The 24314-nt window shown below is 43.3% G+C and overlaps 1 protein-coding gene across 5 annotated transcripts in view; it reads left to right on the forward strand.

Moving 5' to 3' along the window:
• Window positions 1-23926, forward strand: part of DUSP29 (dual specificity phosphatase 29) — a 92963-nt gene extending 69037 nt beyond the window's left edge. For all 5 annotated transcript variants that reach the window (XM_060171322.1, XM_060171426.1, XM_060171486.1 and 2 more), the window contains 2 exons: window positions 12361-12581; window positions 23564-23926. In XM_060171322.1, the coding sequence (XP_060027305.1) occupies window positions 12361-12581; window positions 23564-23808 (466 nt within the window). In that variant the 3' untranslated portion in view covers window positions 23809-23926. The remainder of the gene's footprint in view (window positions 1-12360; window positions 12582-23563) is intronic.
• The last annotated feature ends 388 nt before the right edge of the window (window positions 23927-24314 follow it).

Consider the following 24314-nt stretch of genomic DNA (forward strand, 5'->3'; position numbering starts at 1 on the left):
CTTCTCATTGGATGCATAGATATTAATAATTGTTAAGTCCTCTTGATTGACTGATCCTCTGAGCATTAAGTAGTGTCCATTCCTATCTTTTTTAATCTTATCTATTTTAAAGTCTATCATGTCAATATGAGAATAGCTGTTCCTGCCCTTTTTTGTGGGCCATTGGCTTGTATGATAGTTTTCCATCCTTTCACTTTAAGTCTGTGTTTGTCTTGTTGAGTTAGGTGAGTTTCCTGTAGAAAACATATTGTTGGGTTGTGTTTTCTGATCCATCTTCCTACTCTGTGTCTTTTAATAGGTGAATTCAGGCCATTGACATTTGTTGATATCAAAGATTGAAGATATTTTAATGCCATTCTTGTGGAGTTTTAGAGTGTTTTGATATATGTCCTATTTGTGGTGGTCTGGTTGTTTATAGGAGACCTTTCAGAACTTCTTTCAGGGCAGGCTTGGTGATGGTTGCTTCCTTCAACTGTTGCTTGTCTGAGAAGGTTTTGATGCTTCCATCTAGTCTGAATGACAGTCTAGCAGGATATAGTATTCTTGGCTCAAAGCCTTTCTCATTGAGCACTCGATAGATATCTTGCCATTCTCTTCTGGCCTGTAGTGTTTGTATGGAGAAGTCTGCTGCTAATCTTATGAGTTTTCCTTTGTAGGTGACTCTTTGTTTTTCTCTTGCAGCCTTGAGGATCCTTTCTTTATCCTTATTCCTTTCCATTCTAAGTATGACATGTCTTGGTGTCTTTAGGTCTGGGTTAATTCTGTTTGGGACCCTCTGGGCTTCTTGAATCTTTATGTCTTTGGTGTTGTCTAGACTAGAGAAATTTTCAGCTATTATGGCCTGGAGAATGCTTTCTTCCTCTCCTTCTCTTTCTTCCTCTGGTAAGCCAATAATGCGTATATTGTTTCTTTTGAAGTCATCCCATAGGACTCTGTTGTTGTTTTCAGCATCTTTTAATCTCTTTTTGAGATCTCTTACTTCTTTTTTAGTTGTCTCTAATTCATCCTCAATCTTGCTAATTCTGTTTTCAGCCTCATAGATTCTATTCTCTCTGCCCTCTACTGCTTTCTGGAGTTCATCTATTTTGTTGCCCTGCTCTGATACTGTTTTAGCTTGTTCAGCTAGTTGCCTTCTTAGCTCAGCGATTTCAGCTTTCAGCTCTCTAATAACCATGAGATAATTAGAATTTTCTTCCATATTCTCATTTGTTGTTCCTGCATTTCTGATTACAATTTTTTCAAATTCTTTACTCACTCCTGTTATTATTTCCTTAGCTAATGTTTGGATGTTGAACTTGTTGTTTTGTGCTTCACCCTCTGGAGGACTTTTAGCTGGACTCTTGTCCTGGTTCGAGTCTCCAATATTTTTTCTTGTTGTTTTTACCATTTTATATATTATGTTATGAGTTCCCTTTATCATTACTTTTCAAATTATTGATTACTATTGCCTGGATTGACTTGTGTCTAAGTAATTTAATTAAAGGGTTTACCATGGTGGAAGTTAACAGTTTTTTCAATCCCTGAGTTGGAGCTCAGTGGTGTAAAAGCCTCTTTTTTTCCTTCCCTGTAGGCTATGGGAGCCTGAGGGCTTTTAAACTGTCAATAGACTTCTTAGCTTAATCACTGACTCCTGACCAAGAGATAAAGCAGGGTGTGGCAGAGATAATCCAGTGGTTATGCAAAGAGACTTTCATAGCCCCTCAGCTATGCCACCGAGGTATAGGTCTTCTCCTGAGTTTCCCAGTTAGATCTCTGTCCCCTGGTGTCCCTCTCTGTTGCTGCTCCAGATTCTGAGGGTAGTAGCAATGGAGACTCAGAGTTTCACTTGGTGAGTCTCTGGGGAGTCCTTTCCTCCCTTCAGCTGTCCCCTTGTTGTGGAGCAGACTGGAGGTGGTGTCTCCACTGATAAACTGTTGAACTGTTAGCAGTCACTTAATCTCTCCTTAGGCCTCTCTCTCCTCTCTGTCACCAGCCACGCATGTTTGTACTCACGGGTGATTTACTGGGTTCCTGTGGTCATTCTAGTCCTGTCTTGTTTCGGTCTGGGTGGTCTCCTTTGGTATTCCTAGTTGATCCGGGAGAGGAGAGGAGAGGAGAGGAGAGGAGAGGAGAGGAGAGGAGAGGAGAGGAGAGGAGAGGAGAGGAGAGGAGAGGAGAGGAGAGGAGTGGAGAAAAAACGATCTGCTGCTTGTAGCTCCCTCTCCGGAAGTCGAATCTTATTGTTTCTTTTTATTGTTGTAGTTACTATTGTTGTCGTCATTGTTAGAACAGAGAGAAATGGAGAGAGGGGAAGACAGAGGGGGAGAAAAAGATAGACACCTGCAGACCCACTTCACTGCCTGTGAAGTGACTCCCCTGCAGGTGGGGAGCCAGGGGCTCAAACCGGGATCCTTCCACTGGTCCTTGCGCTTTGCACCACCTGCACTTAACCGGCTGCACTAACCATCCAACTCCTGCTGTGGTGCCTCTTATCTCCCTCTCTGTATTTTATTTATTTTTTTGTTTGTTTGTTTGTGTTTGTTTGCCTCCAGGGTTACTGCTGGGGCTTGGTGCCTGCACTATGAACCCATTGCTCCTGGAGGCTATTCCCCCCCCTTTTGTTGCCCCTGTCATTTATCGATGTTGTTATTGTTGTTGTTATTGCTGTTGTTGTTGGATAGGACAGAGAGAAATTGAGGAGGGGAAGACAGAGAGAGGGAAAGAAAGATAGACACTTGTAGACCTGCTTCACTGCTTGTGAAGCAACCTCCCCTCCTGCAGGTGGGGAGTTGGGGGCTCAAACTGGGACCCTTAACCCGGTCCTTGGCTTTGCGCCATGTGCACTTAACCTGCACATGGCACAAAGGGGAAAAATAGTCTGCTGGGGGTGATGCAATTGTGTAGGCATGAAGCTCCTTGGTGGCACCATTAAAAAATATGAAAGTATTTTGTAAATTCTAAATTGATAGATGTATGTAAATGTCATTACTGTTACTTAGAAGGAAATCTGGGTAGGTAGGTAAGGGCCAGCTTGTGGAAGGATGAATGTCAGCTGAAGGACTTTATTTAGGAAACCACTGAGAAAAACTGAGCAGAAGAGACATATTCTAGTTAATAGAGTTTGATGCAAAAAGATAAGCTTGCTTTGAGATATTTGACTACAGCCTTGCTTCCTTTAGCCAAGAAAATGTCATTACCCTTTCAATTCAGTCTATTTTTTCCTAATCAAGCTGCAAGATGAACAATCACATGCACAGGCTAGGCAAGCTCCTCAGTCAGTGTGTGTGACTCACAAGAACAATGGGCTGAGGGCTTAAGTCAGGGTGGTGTTTGTCCCATCTGCTCAGTGCCCCTCCTAGACATCCACTAAATAAGGTTAATGAGCCGCAGAGATGCTAACTGAGGGGACATTTAATCCTTCTTCCAATGCAACCACACGAAGATTATGACCTGGACATAAGTGGGTAAGACTGCCTATGCTTCTTGGTCTCTGTAGGTGCTGTTCAAAGAATGATAAGTTCAGAGTTGGCTCCTCTTGCACAGAGCCTCAGTTTTAGTTTGATATTAGCATTTAAAATTAAACTTTTTATTCCCTAAAAGTACCTATGATTTTTGAAAGCATCAAGGTTCTGGAAATTAGAGTGACCAGCACATAGGACTGAGGATGGACATCCCAGGGAAGTCAGACAAGCTGGGTGCTGTTAGACTCTATACCAGTGAGAACCGGCTTATCCCCAGTCCCAAGAAATATTTCATTCTTCCCCCTCTTTCCTCAAGGGTTTCTTTACACAGAAAAGCAGAATATCTGCCTCTCTGGAGTCACAATTACCTATAAGATATTGATTCAAAAGCTAATTGATATGACATTCAATGTAGTGCCAGGCACATCCAAATATAGCTGACAGAATGAATGGAAGATAAAGAACAAGTGATTAGGCCATCCTTGAGACAGGAAAATTTTCCCCCAAGAACAGCTATCATGAATATAAGACCAGGATGGAAAGAAGGCCCTTCCTAATGGGTCTTTTCTAGCTCATGAGCCAACTCCATTCACAGACACTCCTCTAATCTTCCAGGGACAAGAACAGTCTAAGGAGCAATGCCACATCAAAGCATTATGGGCCAGTGGGTTATATATTTTCTAAATCCCAGATTATCCCAAGGGGATTTACTAAGTAGTATGCCTGGTGACTGCAAGTCCCCATTGCTTACCATCCCAGGGGTGGGAAGAGGTAGTCTCATACCACAGCCGGATGAGATGAGCCATGCACAGGAGAGGGATGTGGCTGACGCATAGCCAAAGGAAAAGTAGGGTCTTTTCGAAGGTCTCACAGGGAAATCTTTATGCTAGGTGCAGCCACCTTGTTCCCATTCACTTCACACCACATGACAGAGACTCTGAATCTGCCTGAAAGTATGGGGCAAAAGTATACAAGAAGGATCCAGGGCACAGTTTAAGTCCCCATTTAATTGTTATGAGACTTAGTTTCTGTATTTGTAAAATAAAGGGATGATTTCAAAAGTTCCTTCTAGTTCTACAGTAAAATTCCTTAAGAAATGTTCTGTTAAATAAATTAGGCTGTATTGGGTTCAAGCACACATTTTATCACTTTTAAGTCATTCAAATTAGATTCAAATTAGGTTAACCAAGTGTTGCCCTCCAGAGAGCCAGGGACTGGCATCAATGATGAGAAAAGAATAATTCATTGCCTCTTATCAATCAGCATTCCCTAAATAGGTGCTTCAGAAGTGCTTGAGCATGCTTGAAAGCACTAGGTTTCTGTAATCTATTCTCACTTTAATCTCATTCCCATCTTTCATTTACTTAGCAAAACCTTTCTCTGTTTATGTGTTTCTTTTCTTTTCTTTTCCTTTCTTTTTCTTGGAGTCAGCAGGAGGGAAAATAGAGAGGCTACTGTCATAGTAATTGTAATTTTCAGGCAGAACAGCTTCTGATAGTAAGGCTTGGTTGAAACAAGATAACTGAAAAATCTGTTTCCCCTCATACCATATGGGTATCCACAGCACCAAAATGAGGGCACTGTTAAGTTGCTCTGCCACTTGAATGGAGGAGTCTATACACAAATCCCCAGTTTTTTAAATATTTATTTATTCCCTTTTGTTGCCTTTGTTGTTTTATTGTTGTAGTTATTATTGTTGTTGATGTTATCGTTGTTGGATAGGACAGAGAGAAATGGAAAGAGGAGGGAAAGACAGAGAGGAGGAGAGAAAGATAGAAACCTGCAGACCTGCTTCACCGCCTGTGAAGTGACTCCCCTGCAGGTGGGGAGCCAGGGCCTCAAACCGGGATCCTTACTCCGGTCCTTGCACTTGGTGCCACCTGTGCTTATCCCGCTGTGCGAGTGTACCTGACTCCCAAGATCTCCATTTTTTTTATTGAAACTACAGTTCCCTTGAAAATGTAGCTTTAGGAGTCAACAACCATTAGCTGCCTCTCCTTAAAAAGGTGAATTCCTCTCAGATGCTTGTGGCCATCCAATCTACACTCTCATTCCAGAGTCTCTCAATCTTGTCTTTTCCACATTTCTGTCCCCAACCAGAGATTAAAGGCCTCAAATGTGAGAGACATCTCCACAGCTTGTCTGTAGTGTCAGAGGCTGGAAAGTGAGGTAAAGCCCTCAGCTAGAGAAAGGGCCTCTTGTTAAGGCTACTACATCCTCCAAACTAGAAGGAACTAACTCAGCTTTAAGGAACCAAGCAGAGCTAAAACTTGATCTGCTTCTTAAAGTACCCCATGGCTACTTTGGGATACATCAGAAAAACTCAACCACAGTGGCTAACTTAATTTGCTGATTGTTTTTTAAAAGAACTAGAAAGCCTGCATACTGAACTTCCAAAGTACAACTGAGCACCAGTCATGGGCAATGTAACCAGAAATAGTGACCAGAGGCCTAGACCTGGCTGGGTTTTCTCTTACTGAGTGGCAGCTTTTAAGCAGTATTAGTCATTTCCTTTTCAGTTAGTCAAATACTTAGTCAATCATTAACACAGTAAGGAAAGAACATCAGTAAAAATATGCTGTATTTACATATTCAGTGAATATGTGATATATTCATTACAGAAAATTTATAAACTACAAATAGGCAAACTTAAAATTCCCATTATCTGTAATCTCATTAGCGAGAAATAAGCTCTGAATGTTTTAGCCTACTTTTTTTTACTGCTTCCTCCCCCATTCTCCCCAATATTTTTTTTAACCTTTCAATGAAACTTGAATGATTAGATCATTCAACTTTACAAGAATCTTGTAGAGCTAGTATTGCCAGTGTAATTGGTTCTATTTAACAAATGCTGAAATCTGAGAGTCCCAGAGGTTCAGCTGGTTTAGTTCATGTAGCAAGGTAGGCCTATAAACTACACTTGCCAGAAGAGGGGACCTAAGAAATAAACAGCTTCATTTTCAGCAAATAACAAGAATACCCAGAAAGGGGCTGGGTGATGGTGTACCTGGTTGAGTATACATGTTACAGTGTGCAAAGACCTGGGTTTGAGCCCATGGTCCTCACCTGCAGGGGGAAAGCTTTATGAGTGGTAAAGCAGGTCTGCAGATGTCTCTCTCTCTCTCCCTCTCTATCTTCCCCTACCCTCTCAATTTCTGACTGTCTCTATTCAATAAATAAAGATATATATTTTTATTATTAAAAAATGCCCAGAAAATTAGAAAGGCAGTGAATTTCATTTTCATATCAAGGAAATCAAAACCTAGAAACATGACTACTGTTTAAAAACCTACCTGCAAGGAGTCGGTACTATCAAGATTCCAGAGGAAGTTACCATTAGAGTTACGTTCATGTGTGAGACCACAGCAGTGTAATGTAATCTATATTAGAATAAATAGGTGTCTGTGAATAATTTCAGGAAAACCAAGTCCTCACAAATGTGGTCTTCTCACTAGTAAACTTTCCATTCCTCAAGAGTAGGTATTAAAGCAAACTTCCAAGAGAATCTCCAGACAGGATGGAAGATAGCTGGGTTAGGCCAGATTAAGAGGGCTGCTGACTGAGGAAACTAGCCATGTAAAAAAGAAATCACTTCTTTAACTCTCTAACATAGGGTCAGAATCCAGAGCTAGGTTACAGATTCACAAGAAGAGAGGAGCTGACAGTCAAACTCAAGACTTTAGTGCTGAGGCTCTGATGTCCCAGGAGCAACCCCCAGCAACACCATAAGCCAGAGCTGAGCTGAGTTCTGGTTAAAAATAAATAAATAAAAAGTAAATAGTTTGATTCTAACAAATACACGAGAAGATGTACAACCCCATTCTGTATATAACTCAGTAAGAACAAGACACTCTGTTTACCTGTAGATCCTCATTTTGCTATGGATAATCTCTGAGCCCTCAAATAACACTGAGTAAACAAAGCTAGGGAGAAATCCCCTTAGTGGTGTATGAAGACACTACCTCTCCTTCTCCATCCAGATAGCCACAGCATCCAGAAAACCTACAATGAATTTCAGATATCCAATCCTCTCTGTGAACTCTTTCCCTTCCTTCGGTGCTGCTGTTTGTTTGTTGTTTTGGGGGGTTATGTTTGTTTTGTTTTTTTGCCAGAATATTGCGAGTTTATGGTGATACTAAAACCTCAGAGCCTCAGGCATGGAAGTCTCGTCTAACCATTATGCTATCTACCCAGTCCCTTATACCTCCTTTCATACAGTTTAAAACAGTTCTGGAGGCCTTACCATGTGCAAGGACCTGGGTTTGAGCCCTTGGCCACCACATGGGAGCACCATGCAAAGGGGAAGCTTCACAACTGGTTGAGCTTAGTGTGGTATCTCTCTTCTCCCTCTCTCTGGGGAAAACAGGATTCCAGAAGCAGTGAAATCAAGCAGGTGTGAAGCCCTGACAAAGCCCTGGTAGAAAACAAAAACAAAGAAACAAACAAAAAAAAAACAGCTCTGTTGGGGCAATGTGGAAGTGTCAGGCTCTGAGTCTTATTGCATTTTCCCCCTAATCCTTGACTCCAAAAGCAGCAAAGTGCAAATTGTTATTTATTCAAACTGCCATTTGATTATGTTGAAACCCAGAGAGAACAGTCTTTATGGTGGGTAGGAACTTCCTGTCAAGGACAGTTAATTTTAATTTTTCCACTGAGCTCAACCTCAAAGTGAGGCTGATTGCTACTCAGCAAGATAGACTGCATTAGTGGAAGTTTTAATTGAGCACAGATTTCCATCCCAAAAGCATAATGTTAGTTGTATACATACTTTGTAACAAGAAGAAAAATGAAAAGCAGACCTTTCTGAGGAAAAATTGAAAGCAGAATATGTTCTACAGTTAGGATGGCAGTACCAAAAACCAGAGCAGAACTCCCTGCTTCCCCATCTCAGCTTCACTGGACTGTTTGCAAATGTTTCTACAAGTTACAGGTCTGTGTTCAGGTGTCTCTTGCCTAAACACAACCACAACTAATGATTTCACTTGCTGAATGGTACCTAAAATAAACAGAAAACCTATGTGCTGAACCTCCAAGTTTACATACAACTTAGCACCAGTCACTGGCAAACTAATCAGGGAGAGGGGTGGCCAAAGACTCAGGCCTCTGGGTAGCTCACCCACTCTGTGCTCCAACCCTTCCGCTTCCACAGGTGGTCAAGAAATGAGTAAAATCAGGGCTTGGAGTAAGAAAGCCCTTCATTTCAATGACTAATCTTTATTTACTGAACGTGGTGGAAGAAACCATGGGCAGCCCCCAAATTTTCTCCAGATCCTGGTTAAGGGCCTCTTTCTTAAACTGTGCCACTGTGATTCTTTTCATGGCATGCAAACAGTTGTGAGAAGCAAGGAATAGATGAGGGGTCTTTGGCCAGAGGAGCACAGCATGTATTTCTAGTGTAGGACTCCTCTCCACACAAGGTATTGATTCATATTGGCAATCAGTATGATCACTCTTATTCACTCTTTTTTACACAGTGGCCTTAAGATGAGTACTCAGCTGAAGCAAAATGCCACTTCTAGTATCTTACTGTTAGGGTTCCAAACCCATATAACTGCTTTCCTGAACTATAGACTGACCCTTGTGCTTATGAAGAAGATGTCTTAAAAACACACATGGTGTAAGCCTTCCTCAAACACTATCGAAAAGTCTCGTTGACCCCTCCCCGCAATCCAGATCGTTGCATCAAATATGGGATCAAATCCCATATTCCTCCTCTGAACTTTTCTATTTTCTCCCCACATTCTATGTTCTGGACAAACCAGTCCCTTCCTCTCTGCCCCAATCCCAATCAGCAAGTCTTGTTGTGATATCACTATAGTCTAAGCCACCTTCTTGTCTTTCCTATACATCTGCAAGGAGTTGTGAGAAGTTTCTGCTTCTATTTTTGTATGCCTCTTCAATTCATCTCCACACACCCACCAATCTTTAAAAAAAATTCCAAAACCAAATCAATCTTTAAAAAAAAGCAAACTATGTGGGGGGCGGGACATAGGGCAGTGGGTTGGGCATACATAGCATGAAGGGCAAGGATCCTGGTTTGAGCCCCTGACTCCCCTCTTGCAGGGAAGTTGCTTCACAAGCAGTGAAGCAAGTCTACAGGTGTCTATCTTTCTCTCCCCCTGTCTGTCTTCCCCCTCTCTTGATTTCTATGTTCTATCCAACAACAACAAAAGCAGCAATAACAACAATAAAAAAAAATAACAAGGGCAACAGAAATGGAAAAAAATGGCCTCCAGGAGCAGTGGATTCGTAGTGCAGGCACCAAGCCCCATCAATAACACTGGAGGCAAAAAGGAAGGAAGAAAGAAGGAAAGAAAGAAAAAAAGAAAGAAAGAAAGAAAGAAAGAAAGGAAGGAAGGAAAGTAAACTATGATGATCTCTTCCTTTAATTTCTCTGTGGCATGTGGGCTTCCACCATAAGAACAAAATCCAAAATCCAAAATCTTTCCTGTAGCCTACAAGGCTCACTACAACCCAATCAATCTCCACCTACAATTTCCTCTTGTACCATTATTCCCCTTGCTACCACAAGGGTAGTTTCCTTCCCATTCTTAGCATTTTCTTTTCTTTTCTTTTCTTTAAAGATTTTATTTATTAATGAGAAAGTAGGAGGGGAGAGACAAAGAACCAGACATCATTTTGGTACATGTGCTGCCGTGGATTAAACTCAGGACCTCATGCTTAAGAGTCCCAATGCTTTATCCACTCTGCCACCTCCCGGAGAATGCCATTCTTAGCATTTACTATTCCCTCTGCCTGAATGAAACACTTTTTTTTTCTAGTTCTCCTCCTGCTTACCAACTTCTCATTCCTCAGTCTTTACTTAAATGCCACCTCCCCCTCAGAGGACTTTCCTGAGTACCTTACCATTATAATGCAGACATCCTACACTGCACTGTTTGTTGTGTATTTGCCCCCCATAAGAATCTAAGCTTCCAGAGAGTTTTTGACTATTCTGTTCATTATTATTGTAAATCATCAGCACCCAAGACAGTGCCTGCCACACAACAGGTTCTAAATTATTATTTGAGGATAAATGACTTATTATAGGAAATAATCCTTTCCTGAAAAACCTTCATTACCTCCAGCTTATATCCCATCAGTTGTGCTACTTCTCTGACTTAGTGTGTTCTTACCCCCCTTTCTCATCACCAAGGAAAGATGCCTGTACCAAACAGGCCCAAAGATCTCCTTGCCATAAAGTGTGTACGTGCATGTATACATACACACACACCCTAATCCTATTTCTTTTTTTATTTTCCCTTTTGTTGTCCTTGTTTTCTTATTGTTGTTGTAGTTATTGTTGTTATTGATGTCATTGTTAGATAGGACAGAGAGAAATGGAGAGAGGAGGGAAGACAGAGAGGGGCAGACCTGCTTCACCGCCTGTGAAGAGACTCCCCTATAGGTGCGGAGCCAGGGGCTCCAACCGGGATTCTTACAGCAGTCCTTGGGCTTTGCCGCCATGTGCTCTTAACCAGCTAGTTACCGCGCGACTCCCCCTAATCCTATTTCTTCTCACAACCTATCTCTGCCTCAAACTCTAAGAGAAACTAATTCAACATAACTTTACACTTTGATCCTGGAAATTCTAGTCTAGAAATATGTCTATAAACCAGTAAATAAGTTCACTGCTGGAGGCTGGACGGTAGTGTAGAGGGTGAGGTGCACATGGCGAATCACAAGGACCAGCGAAAGAATCGTGGTTGGAGCCCCCACCCCCCACCTGCAGGGGAATCACTTCACAGGCGGTGAAGCAGGTCTGCAGGTGTCTTTCTCTCCCCCTCTCTGTCTTCCCCTCCTCTCTCCATTTCTCTCTGTCCTACTCAACAACAACCACAACAACCATAAACAACATGGGCAACAAAAGGGAAAAAATAGCCTCCAGGAGCAGTGGATTTGTAGTGCAGGTACTGAGTCCCAGCAATAACCCTGGAGGCAAAAAAAAAAATTCACTGCTGCTTCAGGAACCTCCTTGAAATCAAGTCAAACAATAGACTATTCCAAGAGTTCTCCTCAGAACAATGCTCTGTCCAACTAGGCTTCACAAAGGGAAAGCTTTGCAAGGTGTTTGTTCACCAATCCCATGGATATCAACAGTTTGCTCAACCCCAGTCAAATACTCTGCTCTGAAAGACTAGTCTTAAACCAGTCATTAAATCCTCAGCCTCCACATCCAATAAACATCTAGAGAGAGGTGGTCTTCTCTCTCTACTCCATTTTTTTATTATGGTTAATAGTGGGATATATATATATATATATCCTCCAGGTTTATCTCTGGGGCTCAGTGCCTTCACCATGAATCCACTGCTCCTGGAAGCTATTTTTTCCCTTCCGTTGCCCTTGTTGTTTATTATATTGTTGTGATTATTATTGTTGTCATTGTCATTGATGTCATCGTTGTTGGAGAGGACCGAGAGAAATCAAGAGAGGAGGAGGGGAAGACAGAGAGGGGAGAAAGACACCTGCAGACCTGCTTCACCGCTTGTGAGACGACCCCCTGCAGGCGGGGAGCCGGGGGTGTCAATATTTTAAGATTACAATGTATAGTTCCGCACCACACGCACCAAGGTGGTCCTGTCTTTTACACTGTACTTTGCTTGATGAACAGGCAATTCCGGTGACCTCTGAGGTAATGTGGCAGGAGACCACGATATTGTCCATCTCCAAGTGTTCCTCTATTTGAATGATAAAAGAATGAATGGACCACAGAATGACTACTAGCTCACCTACCCCACGCTCCCGACCCTCCCTCAACTTCCTCAGGGTCAGTAAAAACAGGGCTTTAGCCTAGAGGAAGTGGCGAGTCTTTATCAGATTAGGTGGGAGAAACCGTGAGAGGCCTCCCAAATCTCCCCAGCCCCAAGCTGTGGTGCAGCCCACTTGCTGCCTCGCACCAGCTTCTCCCCCTTGTGCACAGGGCGACGGCGCTGGACCGCTACAGCCTGCAGAAGGCGGGCTTCACGCACGTGCTGAACGCCGCCCACGGTCGCTGGAACGTGGACACCGGGCCTGACTATTACCGCGACATGGCCATCGAGTACCACGGTGTCGAGGCTGACGATCTGCCTACCTTCGACCTCAGCGTTTTCTTCTATTCAGCCGCGGCTTTTATTGACACTGCGCTCACCTCAGAAAACAGTTAAGTGTCCTGAGGCCAGCCCGCGCCCCGCCCACAGCACGAGCCCCGCCCACCACCCACAGTATGCGCCCCGCCCACCACCCGAGCCCCGCCCACCACCCACAGTATGCGCCCCGCCCACAACCCGCGCCCCGCCCACCACCCACAGTATGCGCCCCGCCCACCACCCACAGTATGCGCCCCGCCCACAACCCGAGCCCCGCCCACAACCTACAGTATGCGCCCTGCCCACAGCTCGTGCTGTGCCCCAGCCCGCGCCCCACCCACCGCCCCCCAGCAAGCGCCGCGCCCCGCCCTCAAACTCGCAACCAATTGGTCCTTGGTTGCTGAGCGCCCTCAGCTCCTCAAACCTTTCCCGACTGGGTTGGGGGTTGCGTTGCCTATGGTAGATTTGAAAGTATTTGAGTCCCGAGATGCCAGGAGCCGTTGCTTGCTGATTGGGTTCAGGCCTTGACTGAGTACAGAGGAGAAGTTTTTAGTGTGCATCTCTCTTCTGTAAAGAATAAGCCATCCTCAGAACCGCTGGGACTGCAGCTGAGCACTGCAGCGGGGGTTCACACTCTACAAGGGTTTCAAAGTCAGAAGACTCTGGAGAGCTGACTTGAGTAGCAACGTACAGAGTCTTCAAATTCCCTGTCAACCAACCAAGCCATGCTTTCCCTTTTCCCTTCACTGTCACCCGTAGTGGGGACAACGTAGTCTTTCCAAATGGAAGGCGAAAATTGAGTCTGAGTTTTGCACCTCTAATGTCCAAATTTCCTAAGACGAATTCTTTTAAATCTCACTAGTTCTTGAACAGAGAAAGACTTCAAGGCTATTTTGAAAGAGAAGGGTACAGGTTAGGCATGCATCAGGGTAAGACAATATGTAGTTCTTGCTGTAGGGTGTATTTCAGTGGCATTCTCCAGAGGCCAAAAGGACTTCAAGTCCCTAATCTGTACTCTGACTTCAGCCCCTTAATCTGTGCTCTGACTTCAGCCCCATGTGTCACACCTCTTCATGGGACCATCACATAATTAAGTGTATCCAGTTACTAAAAGCCTTTCTTGTCACAAGAGATTGGGATCACAAGACTCACTGACTGAGCGACTGGCCTGCTTGAGGATCTTGCACGTTACAGCTATGCCTCAGCAGCGGTGTCTGCTGGCTATTTCCAGGCCTTCAGTCCCAAGGTGCCCCTGGCCTCACAATCATTCATAGGCACCAACAGTTCGTCATTATTTGGGTTCTGAAAGTAATATTACAGTGATTAAAAAAAAAATCACAGTGCTGGAGTGTGTCTACATTAGGGAATGCCTGTCCTTTTATGAATCTATTTCTGGATCATCTTTTTGTTATGCATATTCTGGGTTTCAAAACAGGATCAAAAAGCAACTGGATTCTGACTCATCACCATGAGGTAAAATTTGCCTGAGAACATTTGAAGTTAATTGAAAACATATTTGACATAGGGGCGGGGGGCTACAACAACCCAGTCCTTCAGTTTCTGTTTAATGTGCTCATTTGCTATCACTATATCTTCCATCTTCTCCTTAATGGAAGGGGCTTGGCAGGCTTTGGAACAGACAGGACTGGGTTCAAATTCATACCACACAACTTAATAATGATATGATTTCGCTGAGCCATGGTTTCCCCATCTGGCAATGAAAATATTTACCTTGAAAGGTTATAATGAGGATCAGCAGTAACGCACATCAAGCACTTAGCCTAGAACTTGGTGCACAGCAGGCTCTCAGATGTGTTTGATAAAGAGAGGTCGTGCGCCATGAAGCACATAACCACACCAGCATGTGCACATCATCAAAATAAAGTTTCCAATCCCAAAAGGAAAAAATAAAAGGAAAAAAGACATTCCAACTTTGAACTAGTAAGATATACTCACACAACAGCTTGTTTTCAGTTCCTGGCTTGTCATTTTAGAGTCTGCCCCTACTGCCAGATTAGGAAAGAATGGGGCTCTCAAGTCATAAACTGAGGCATGGACAGATCACAGAGCTTCCATGTGGAGGAGATATTAGGTTGGTGAGGCTTGTGACTGCCAGGCCAGGTAGTTGAAAGCACCTAACAAAGACAGGATCAAGAAGGAAGAGTATACATATGAAGATCAGAGAAGCTGCAAGGTATAGAATGGGTAGATGGAGGTGTGGGACTAGACCAATTGGCTGAAGATGGGGAATAGGACATAAACAGATTTCCAGGTGGGAGATGGGTGCTCTTTGTAGTGCCCTTTGCACTTGTATATCTGAAGACATACTCAAGTCTAAAGTTCAAATCAACTAAAACTTTATAGAATGAAACAGAGACCTTGAACAAATGACGCTGCCATGTGTACGGTAGTGGGGTATAGGTGTGGGGGACGGCACTTGTGGCTAAGTAGAGAGCCCCATATCCCCTCCAAGAGGGCAGCTGTTAGTCCCAACCACTGTTTCTCTTGTAAGAGTCAATGCCAATGTAGTAGTCCTAACTTTTCAGGAAAAGTCTTCAATCTGGATTTTACTATAAAATTAGTCAGTGTGTAAGTTTTGGCAACAAACTGAAAATTTCTTAAAATGTTGCAAAAGGCCAAACAAAATAAACCCAATGGCTGTCGGTTTGTGACCTGTTATAGCAGAGTAAGGAAATAAAATGCTTTTTAGCTCAGCAATGGCATGGTCACAGACTTTATATCATGAAGACAACATGTGCTCAGCTTTCATACCACATGCAGTGGGTGGCCTGGCTGTGACTAGTCATACATTAGAAAACCAGGGACATACTACTATGGCATTTCAAAGTCAGTCCCACTCATGTGTTTCTTATTATACCCTTTATGTAAGAGGTGTTGATGGACAGCCTGGACAAAAGGGAAGGCATTTTGCTTTCCTTGCCTGTCTCTTTTTTTTTTTTTTTTTTTTCCCCAGAGCACTGTTCAGCTCTGGTTCATAGTGCTGTGGAAGATTGAACCTGGGACACTGGAGCCTCAGGAATAAAAGTCTCCTTGCATAACCATTATGCAGTCTACCTCCCCTTTTCCTGTCTTTCAAACTGATTTCAGCTCAGTGCAAACTGTTTCCAACCTATGCCCCTCATAGCCAATCTTGCTTACTTTCTTTAAAAAATATTCCTTGTGATGCTCCTGAGCTGTACTTGAGATCTGTAATCAGTCCCAGAGGACCCACACTTAGTACTATTCTACCCTGATTTGATCCTTCCAGAAGGACTCCCCTAGCAATCTCAGTCACCTCTGAAAAATTGTAGAGGTAATTTAGTCCAGAATCCTGTCCTGAGAGAGCTGAGAAAATGACTAGAGAAGACAACTGACATCAAATCACAGAACTAATCGGAGGCCATCTAGAAATCTCTGTCACTCAGACCTCTCTTAAGAATCCTTTGTCCTTATTTTGAGCATCTACTGTCTAAAAGGTCACACAATATCATGGAAGGTTAGGCGATCTAGCTGGCCACAGAATCAGAAACAACAGAACTTCTCATTCTTCATCAGAAGAGAATTGCTGACAAAATGCTATCATGGGAACCACATTCATATTGCCTTAACTGCTCCTGGTGCGGCTTCCACAGAGGTGAATTAGTGCAGCTTTAATGTAATGAAATTGTCTAAGAAATCCCAAAGCAGATATCACATGGCTCTAAAGATCAGATATTAGTACTACTGCTTTCCTTTCTTTCTTTTTTAAATAGATAGCCCACAGCTTTCTTGTTATCTTGAAATCTATTATGTATAAGGTAGGTATAAATAAATAAGTAAAGTCTCTTTTTGAAGAGGAAGTTGATTCTCTAGTGCTTTTATGCTTTAACCCCCCTAGATTTCCAGGGTGTTTTAAGTCTCCTGGTCCACTGCAGCACATACCAACCTGCCTTCCTGACAGTTCAAAACACACTGTACACCTTTTCTGAGACTTTATACATTCCCACAACTGTTTGTTAAGAAGTATGTCTTTATACCCTGCTGAGAATAGCAGGTTTCAAGGTAGTGAGTAAAAAATAATAATAATAATAATAAAGCACTTCCCAAAATCAAGAAAGGAGTTTGCTTACAAAAGTGTGCGCCTGGGCAGCAAAACAGCTCACATGGGGAGTGCGCTGGTTTGCCATGTGCATAAGCCAAGTTTGGAGATGGGGGGTGAGTGAGAGAGGGGAAAGGGGCACAGAAAGAGACATTAAGCTTGGCCTCTGTCTGATTTGAGTGACAGAGGACTACCCTTAGGTCTTCAATGAAAACATACAGTTGAGTAATAGCTTCATAATATTTTGAGAACTCACTTTTTGACAAAGACCAAAGAGAATTTTTTTGAGTAAAATTTAATTAACATAAAAATTACATTTTTTAATTGAGGGGGTTAATGCTTTACAATGCAATCATTGACATATGCATACACTTTCATTATGTAATAGCCTCCCCGGAGTCTTCTTCCTATCCTCCCTCCCTAGAGCCTTTTGTTTTGGTACAATACACTGTTCCTAAATAGCAATTTTTAAAATTGAGATCACTGGAGCCGGGTGGTGGCACACCTGGTTGAGCGCACATGTTACAGTGCTCAAGGGCCCAGGTTCGAGCCCACATTTTCCACCTGCAGGGGGAAAGCTTTGCGAGTGAACAGGCAGGTCTGCAGGTGTCTCTCTTTCTCTCTCCCTCTCTGTCTACCCCTTCCTCTTCGATTTCTGGCTGTCATTATCCAATTAACTAATTAATTAATTAATTTTAAAAATAAAATTGAGATCACCTTTTTTTTTTTCAAACATAGATTGTGCTCTATCAGTAGGCCATAAAGTCACTTTAATGGAAAGCTGAGCAGTGGCACATGTTACAATGTGCAAGAACCTGGGTTCAAGACCTCAGTCCCCAACTGCAAGGAGAGAACCTTAATGAATGTCTTTTTTTTCTCTCCTTCTCTGTCTGCTCCCCAATTTCTCTCTGTTTCTATCCAAAATAAAGTCATTTAAGAAAAATCAATTTAAAGGATGCAGCCAGCATTTATTTTTTTTGTGTTGAGTAGATTAGAAAAAGAATTGAAAATATTAACATGTTTTGCATGTAGCACAAGTATGTATGAACCTGTAAAAGTGTTGTCTCATGCAAATTTGTGATTCCACGTAGCATTTAATTAAGAGCTCCAACTTTGTATCAGGTACCCTGAACTTAAACCATGGTTCTGCCACTTAGTAGTTGTGAGGTTAGGACAAGTCATTTTTCTCCACTTCATTTACTTCCTGTTTGTCTTTCTTTTAAAAAAAATATTTTGGGAGTCAGGCGGTAGTGCAGCGGGTTAAGTGCTCGTGGAACAAAGTGCAAGGGCCGGCTTAAGGATCCTGGTTCAAACCCCTGGCTCCCCACCTGCAGGGGAGTCGCTTCACAGGCGGTGAAGCAGGTCTGCAGGTGTCTGTCTTCCTCTCCCCCTCTCTGTCTTCCCCTCCTCTCTCCATTTCTCTGTGTCCTATCTAACAACGATGACATCAACAATAATAACTACAACAACAATAATAAAAAAACAAGGGCAACAAAAGGGAAAATAAATAAATAAATATAAATAAAAAAAAAATTATTTTGGGGGGCCAGGTGGTAGCGCAGTGGGTTAATCACATGTGGGTCTAAGCGCAAGGACTGGCTCAAGGATTCCTTTGAGCCTCCAGCTCCCCACCTGTAGGGGTGTGCTTTGCAAGTGGTGAAGCAGGTCTGTAGATTTCTGTCTTTCTCTGCCCCTCTCTGTCTTCCCCTCTTCTCTCAATTTCTCTCTGTCCTATCCAACAACGACAACAACAATAACAATGATGATGACGACGACATGATAAGCAACAAGGGCAAAAAACGGGAAAAAATAATCTCCAGGAGCAGTGGATTCATAGTGTAGGCACCAAGTCCCAGCAGTAACCCTGGAGGCAAAAGAATTTATTTTGGATAAAGACAGACAGAAACTGAGAGGGGAGAGGGAAATTAAGAGGAAGAGAGACAGACACCTGCAGCATTATTTCATGGCTCATGAAGTATCCCCCATGCAGGTGTGGACCAGGGTTTGAACCAGGGCCCTTGTGCATAGTAATGTGTGTGCTCAGTCAGGTGCGCCACTACCCACTCCCTCATTTACTTACTCTGTAAAATGTAAGGAGTTGGAAAGATAGCTCATTGGCTAGGTGTGTGCCTTGCCATAGAAGTGGCCCAAGTTTAACTCCCTACACCACAATGGGAAGTCCTTTGACCCTATGGAGGTCCTGGTGCTGTGGTATTTCTCTTTCTCTCTGTCTGTCTGAATGAAGAAAATGACCTGGAGTATGGAAATCATGTAAATTATCTATTACAAAAAACTGAAATACTAATTTTATATACCTCAGTGCATTGTTGAGAATGGACTACACTGAAATGCATAGAAATGCACTTAGAAGACATTGGGCAAGACTATGTACATGCTAACTGTGGATTTTTGTTCTCTTTGTTTCAAAAAAAAAGTTTGAAAGTCACTAATCTAGAAAATGGCAACCTAAGCAATAGATTTAACCTTCACTTAGATTCTGAGCCTGACTGGTGTTGAATTCATCAGGAGTTTCTAGTTTCTCTGAGATGGGCCATGCTGGAAACTGACCCTGTGCAGCCTTCCTTGGTCTCCTTGAGCAGTTTCTCACTACCCTGTGCTGGCCTGGAGGGATGGTGCTTAGCAGGCCTGAATATCAAAGAAAGCAATGACCCAAAGGTCTGAAAACAGGCTCTTTACCCTCAAGAAACCTACCAAGGCCGGCATAAATGCTGTTGTTACAAAAACAAAATTCAGCCCGAGGAGCTCCTGCTGGAGCAGACCATCCCCACTCCCACCACCTCTACCATCACCCCTATCCCCACCCTCACCATCTTTTTCCCTCTCTCTCTACCTCTTCCATCTTCCTTCCCCCATTTATCCTCTTCCCCTCCTCCCACTTAACAGACTTCGGGTTCTCCAAAGACTTAATAAACTACAGCTTTTGTCTGTTTCCAGTATTTAGTCATGACAGAAACAATTACCCTTTTTGCCAGGAGAGGAAGGAACGTTTTAGTTATCAGCAGAGCTGGCAAGGAGCCAGGCAGCCTCTGGAACAGCCTGTGGGGATTAGAATGGCAGAGGCAAACATTCCACTCTAGGAGCCGGACAGTCTTGCTGGGTGCATGCCTGGGGGCAGGCTGCCCCCCTCCCCAAATCCAACACAGTAATCTAGAAGCAGGGTGCTGCTTTCTGATCTTTTAGGCTAAGGTATGCAAGAAAAAGGTGCTGGGCTGTATTCTGGTGATTCAGCTACACGGAGGATGGGATTTGAGGGCTTCATGGTTAAACTTGTGGGAATCCTGAATGTTACCCCTACACTATCTATCTCCCGGACCTTCAAATTAGTTGTTCTTTATGGAGCATGTCTCTGAGCCAGGCACTGTGTGTTTGGAGACGTCATTGTTGAGTGCTTTTTGTTGGTTTTCAGTATCAACCCATTCAAGCAGGCCTCTTGGAGATTTCCATCTGCTGCAGATGCTGACCATAACCATTCTCTTGAGCATGGTCCTTTTAGGAAGATGAAGAAGCAGGGTCGAAAGCCAGGAGAAACTTATCTATTCACAAGTGTTCTTTGCCAAGAAGTTTTCATATCCTACTGGTGTTCCATCAACTCAGTGATGTCCATGAGTGTCTCCTTGGTGATTCTTCTGAGGCTCAGGGACAGGTCACACTGCTTAAGCTGCCCCAACCAGCTCAGTCCCAGCAGAGCAATCCCACAACTACAGGGAAGGGTAGCCACTTGGATACTTGGGTGGTGCTGGTGGCAGTGGTGGTGATGACCAGAGAGGTTGATTTCATTACTTTCTCTGGCCCCAGAGTAGTAACCAGCAGAGAGTAGGAGCTCAATAACATTGTTATTTTGAACTATTTCTAGTGATGGTATCAGCTTTCTGGGTGACCTCAGACAGCTCTCTAGCCTATTCCCCTAGCTGAAAAGCAAGAATGGTATGACATACTCTCTCTCTCTCTCTCTTTTTTTCTCCTCCAGGGTTATTGCTGGGCTCGGTGACTGCACCATGAATCCACCGCTCCTGGAGGCCATTTTTTCCCCCTTTTGTTGCCCTTGTTGTAGCCTCATGGTTATTATTATTACCATTGTTGATGTTGTTGGATAGGACAGAGAGAAATGGAGAGAGGAGGGGAAGACAGAGAGGGGGAGAGAAAGACACCTGCAGACCTGCTTCACCGCCTGTGAAGCGACTCCCCTGCAGGTAGGGAGCCCTTACGCCGGTCCTTGAGCTTTGCACCACATGCGCTTAACCCACTGTGCCACCGCCCGATCCCCCTCTTTTTTTTAATGTGATAGAGACAGAAATTGAGAGGGAAGGGGAGATAGAGAGACACCCACAATACTGCTTCACTACTCATGAAGCTTTCCCCTTGTAGGTGGGGACGGGTGGCTTGAACCTGGTTCCTTGTGCACTGTAATGTGTATACTTAACCAGATGCCACTGGTAAAGACATACTATTAAAGTCTGTATCAAAGATGAAATTAGATAAAATATTTTGCTCAATTATATATACTCAAATGGATTCAGTTGTTATTTTCACATCAGTTTCTGCATTCATTCTGTTGTTATATGTTGTTTTGGTTAGAGGGAACTTTTACAGTTTTTTTTTAAAGGTAATTGTGGTATTCTTTGCTATTACACTAAAACTTGACAAATGATAGGCTTTCAAAGGTTAGTTATGATGAAGAACCTGAAACTATATTGATAAAGATTAGTAATATGTAAAAATATCCTTTTTTTTTTTTCTCTCCAGAGTTATCACTAGGGCTCGGTGCCTGCACTACAAATCCATTGCTCCTGGAGGCCATTTTTTCCCACTTTTTGAAAATATAGGAGAGAGAGAAATTGAGAGCAGAGTGGAAGATAGAGAGAAAGACGCCTCAGGGGGCGGGGAGTTAGCGCAGCGGGTTAAGTGCAAAGAGCAAGGACCGGCATAAGGATCCCAGTTCCAGCCCCGGGCTCCCCACCTGCCGGGGAGTCATTCACGGGCGGTGAAGCAGGTCTGGAGGTGTCTGTCTTTCTCTCCCCCTCTCTGTCTTCCCCTCCTCTCTCCATTTCTCTCTGTCCTATCCAACAGCAATGACAACAATAATAACAACAACAATAAACAACAATGGCAACAAAAAGGAAAATAATGGCCTCCAGGAGCAGTGGATTCGTAGTGCTGGCACCAAACCCCAGCAATAACCCTGGAGCCAAAAAAAAAAAAAAAAAAAATCAATGTGAATCAATGCCCCTGTATGTGGGGAGACAGGGTCTTGAACCGGGATCCTGACGCAGTTCCTTGAGCTTTTGTGCTTCATACTACGTGCACTTAACCTGGTGTACTACCAACATGAGAATATCCTTCATTGGTCATTTGGAAAATAACGATTTACTGTTTACTGAGTTATATAGACTTTAAATGTTGATGCTTTTCATTGTACCCTATAAAAACACATTTGTTAATATCACCACAGATTTTAACAGAAATATCTCAGAATGGGAGTCCGGTGGTAGTGTAGCGGGTTAAGCTCATGTGGCGCAAAGCCCAAGGACCCACGTAAGAATCCGGCTTCGAGCCCCCCAGCTCTCCACCTGCAGGGAGTCGCTTCACAGGTAGTGAAGCAGGTGTGCAGGTGTCTATCTTCCTCTCCTCCTCTCTCCACTTCTCTCTGTCCTATCCAACAACGATGACATCAATAACAATAACAACTATAACAATAAAACAACAAGGGTAACAAAAGGGAATAAATAAACACTAAAAAATATATCTTAAAATATATTGACAAGGTGGCCTGGGAGATGGCACAGTGGTAGTTTTTTTTTTTTTCTTTTTGCCTCCAGGATTATTGCTGTGGCTTGGTCCCTGCACTACGAATTCACGGCTCCTGGAGGCTATTTTTTCCCTTTTGTTGCCCTTGTTGTTTATCGTTGTTATTATTGTTGTTGTTGTCATTGCTGCCGTTGTTGTTGGATAGGACAGAGAGAAATGGAGAGAGGAGGGGAAGACAGAGAGGAGGAGAGAAAAACACACACCTGCAGACCTGCTTCACCACTTATGAAGTGACCCCTCTGCAGGTGGGGAGCTGGGGCTCAAACAGGGATCCTTACTTCAGTCCTTTCGCTTTGCACCATGTGCACTTAACCGACTGCCCTACCGCCTGACCCCCAGTGGTAGAATTTTGAATTTCAAATATGAGATCCTGAGTTTGATCTCTGGCATCACATGTGCTGAAGTGTTGCACTGGCCCTCTCTTCTCTCTCATATACATATGTCATTCTCTCTCTCATATGTGTGTGTTTCTGTATATAAACAAATTTAAAAGTACTGGTAAGCTAGCAATCTTATAGTAATATTCAATATTTATAGCCTCCAAAATTTGAAGTTTTGTTTTAAGGCATGTGTTTTAATACTGGCAACAAATAGAGTCAGTTTTTTTCCTAGACATGACAAGCTCACTAAAAAAAATGGTTTATTTATTGTTATTTTATTATCGTTATTTTTTACCAGAGCACTGTTAACCTCTGGCTTATAATAGTGCCAGAGATGGAACCTGGGACCTCAGAGCCTCAAGTATGAAAGTCTGCATAATTTCTGGTTTTAACTCCCCAGTCTAACAGGTTCACTTTTGAGAAAAAGTCTGCCCAATTTCCAAGTTCAAATTGGTAATCATTTTCCTAACATTTGTTCTTAAGTGAAAACAGTGTTTTATGAAACAGTGGCTAGCTCAGCTTGTGACTCAGTCTCCAGTGTGCTTTCACCTGGAGATAACCTTCATATTTTGGCGTGCCACCAAAGTGCTGTGTGTGTAGACTGCATTCCATTGGACAGAATTTTGAGAAGTGTAACCAAGAGTTGAAATTTGATATAGTTAATTTTTACTGAATCATTAACAGAAGTTGACTTCCCCAGCTACTTCATGGAGGTAAAGAACACAGTTATTGCCAGTATAATTTGGTACCTCCTCTCCCATTCCATTTCAGATAAGATCCTGGTTCACTGCGTCATGGGCCGCAGTCGGTCAGCGACTCTGGTGCTGGCCTACCTGATGATCCACAGGAGCATGACCCTGGTGGAAGCTATCCAACAAGTGGCCAAGAACCGCTGTGTCTTACCCAATCGAGGCTTTCTGAAGCAGCTCCGGGAACTGGACAAACAGCTAGTACAGCAGAGGCGACAGGCCCAGCACAGTGACAGTGGTGTAATGGTGGCGAAGATGGAGGAGTAATCCCCACTCCCCCAGCAGAGATACTTGGGAATCAAGAGAGAAGACTGACATAGTTCTGACCTCTGACATCATATGTCATGGAAGTAGGACAGTAAAACCAAAGTTTCTTTCTTTCTTATTTTCTCTTTTGTTGCCCTTGTTTTATTGTTGTTGTTATTGATGTCATCATTGTTAGGTAGGACAGAAAGAAATGGAGAGAGGAGGGGAAGACAGAGAGAGAGAGAAAGATAGACACCTGCAGACCTGCTTCACATCCTGTGAAGTGACTCCCCTGCCGGTGGGGAGCCGGGGGCTCGAACCGGGATCCTTATACTAGTCCTTGCACTTGGCCCCACATGCTCTTAACCCGCTGCACTACCACTGACTCCTAAAACCAAAGTTTCTTCCTAACAATCTTAAACTTCCTGGCTGAGTGCTAAATGAAAAGCGAGGACTCAAAACCATCTTGCAGATAAGTCCAGTAACTGACATCACAGCAAAACAGGGCAGGCAGAATTAGTTACAGA

Source organism: Erinaceus europaeus, chromosome 1 (genome assembly GCF_950295315.1).
Source record: "Erinaceus europaeus chromosome 1, mEriEur2.1, whole genome shotgun sequence".
Taxonomy (NCBI): Eukaryota; Metazoa; Chordata; class Mammalia; order Eulipotyphla; family Erinaceidae; genus Erinaceus; species Erinaceus europaeus.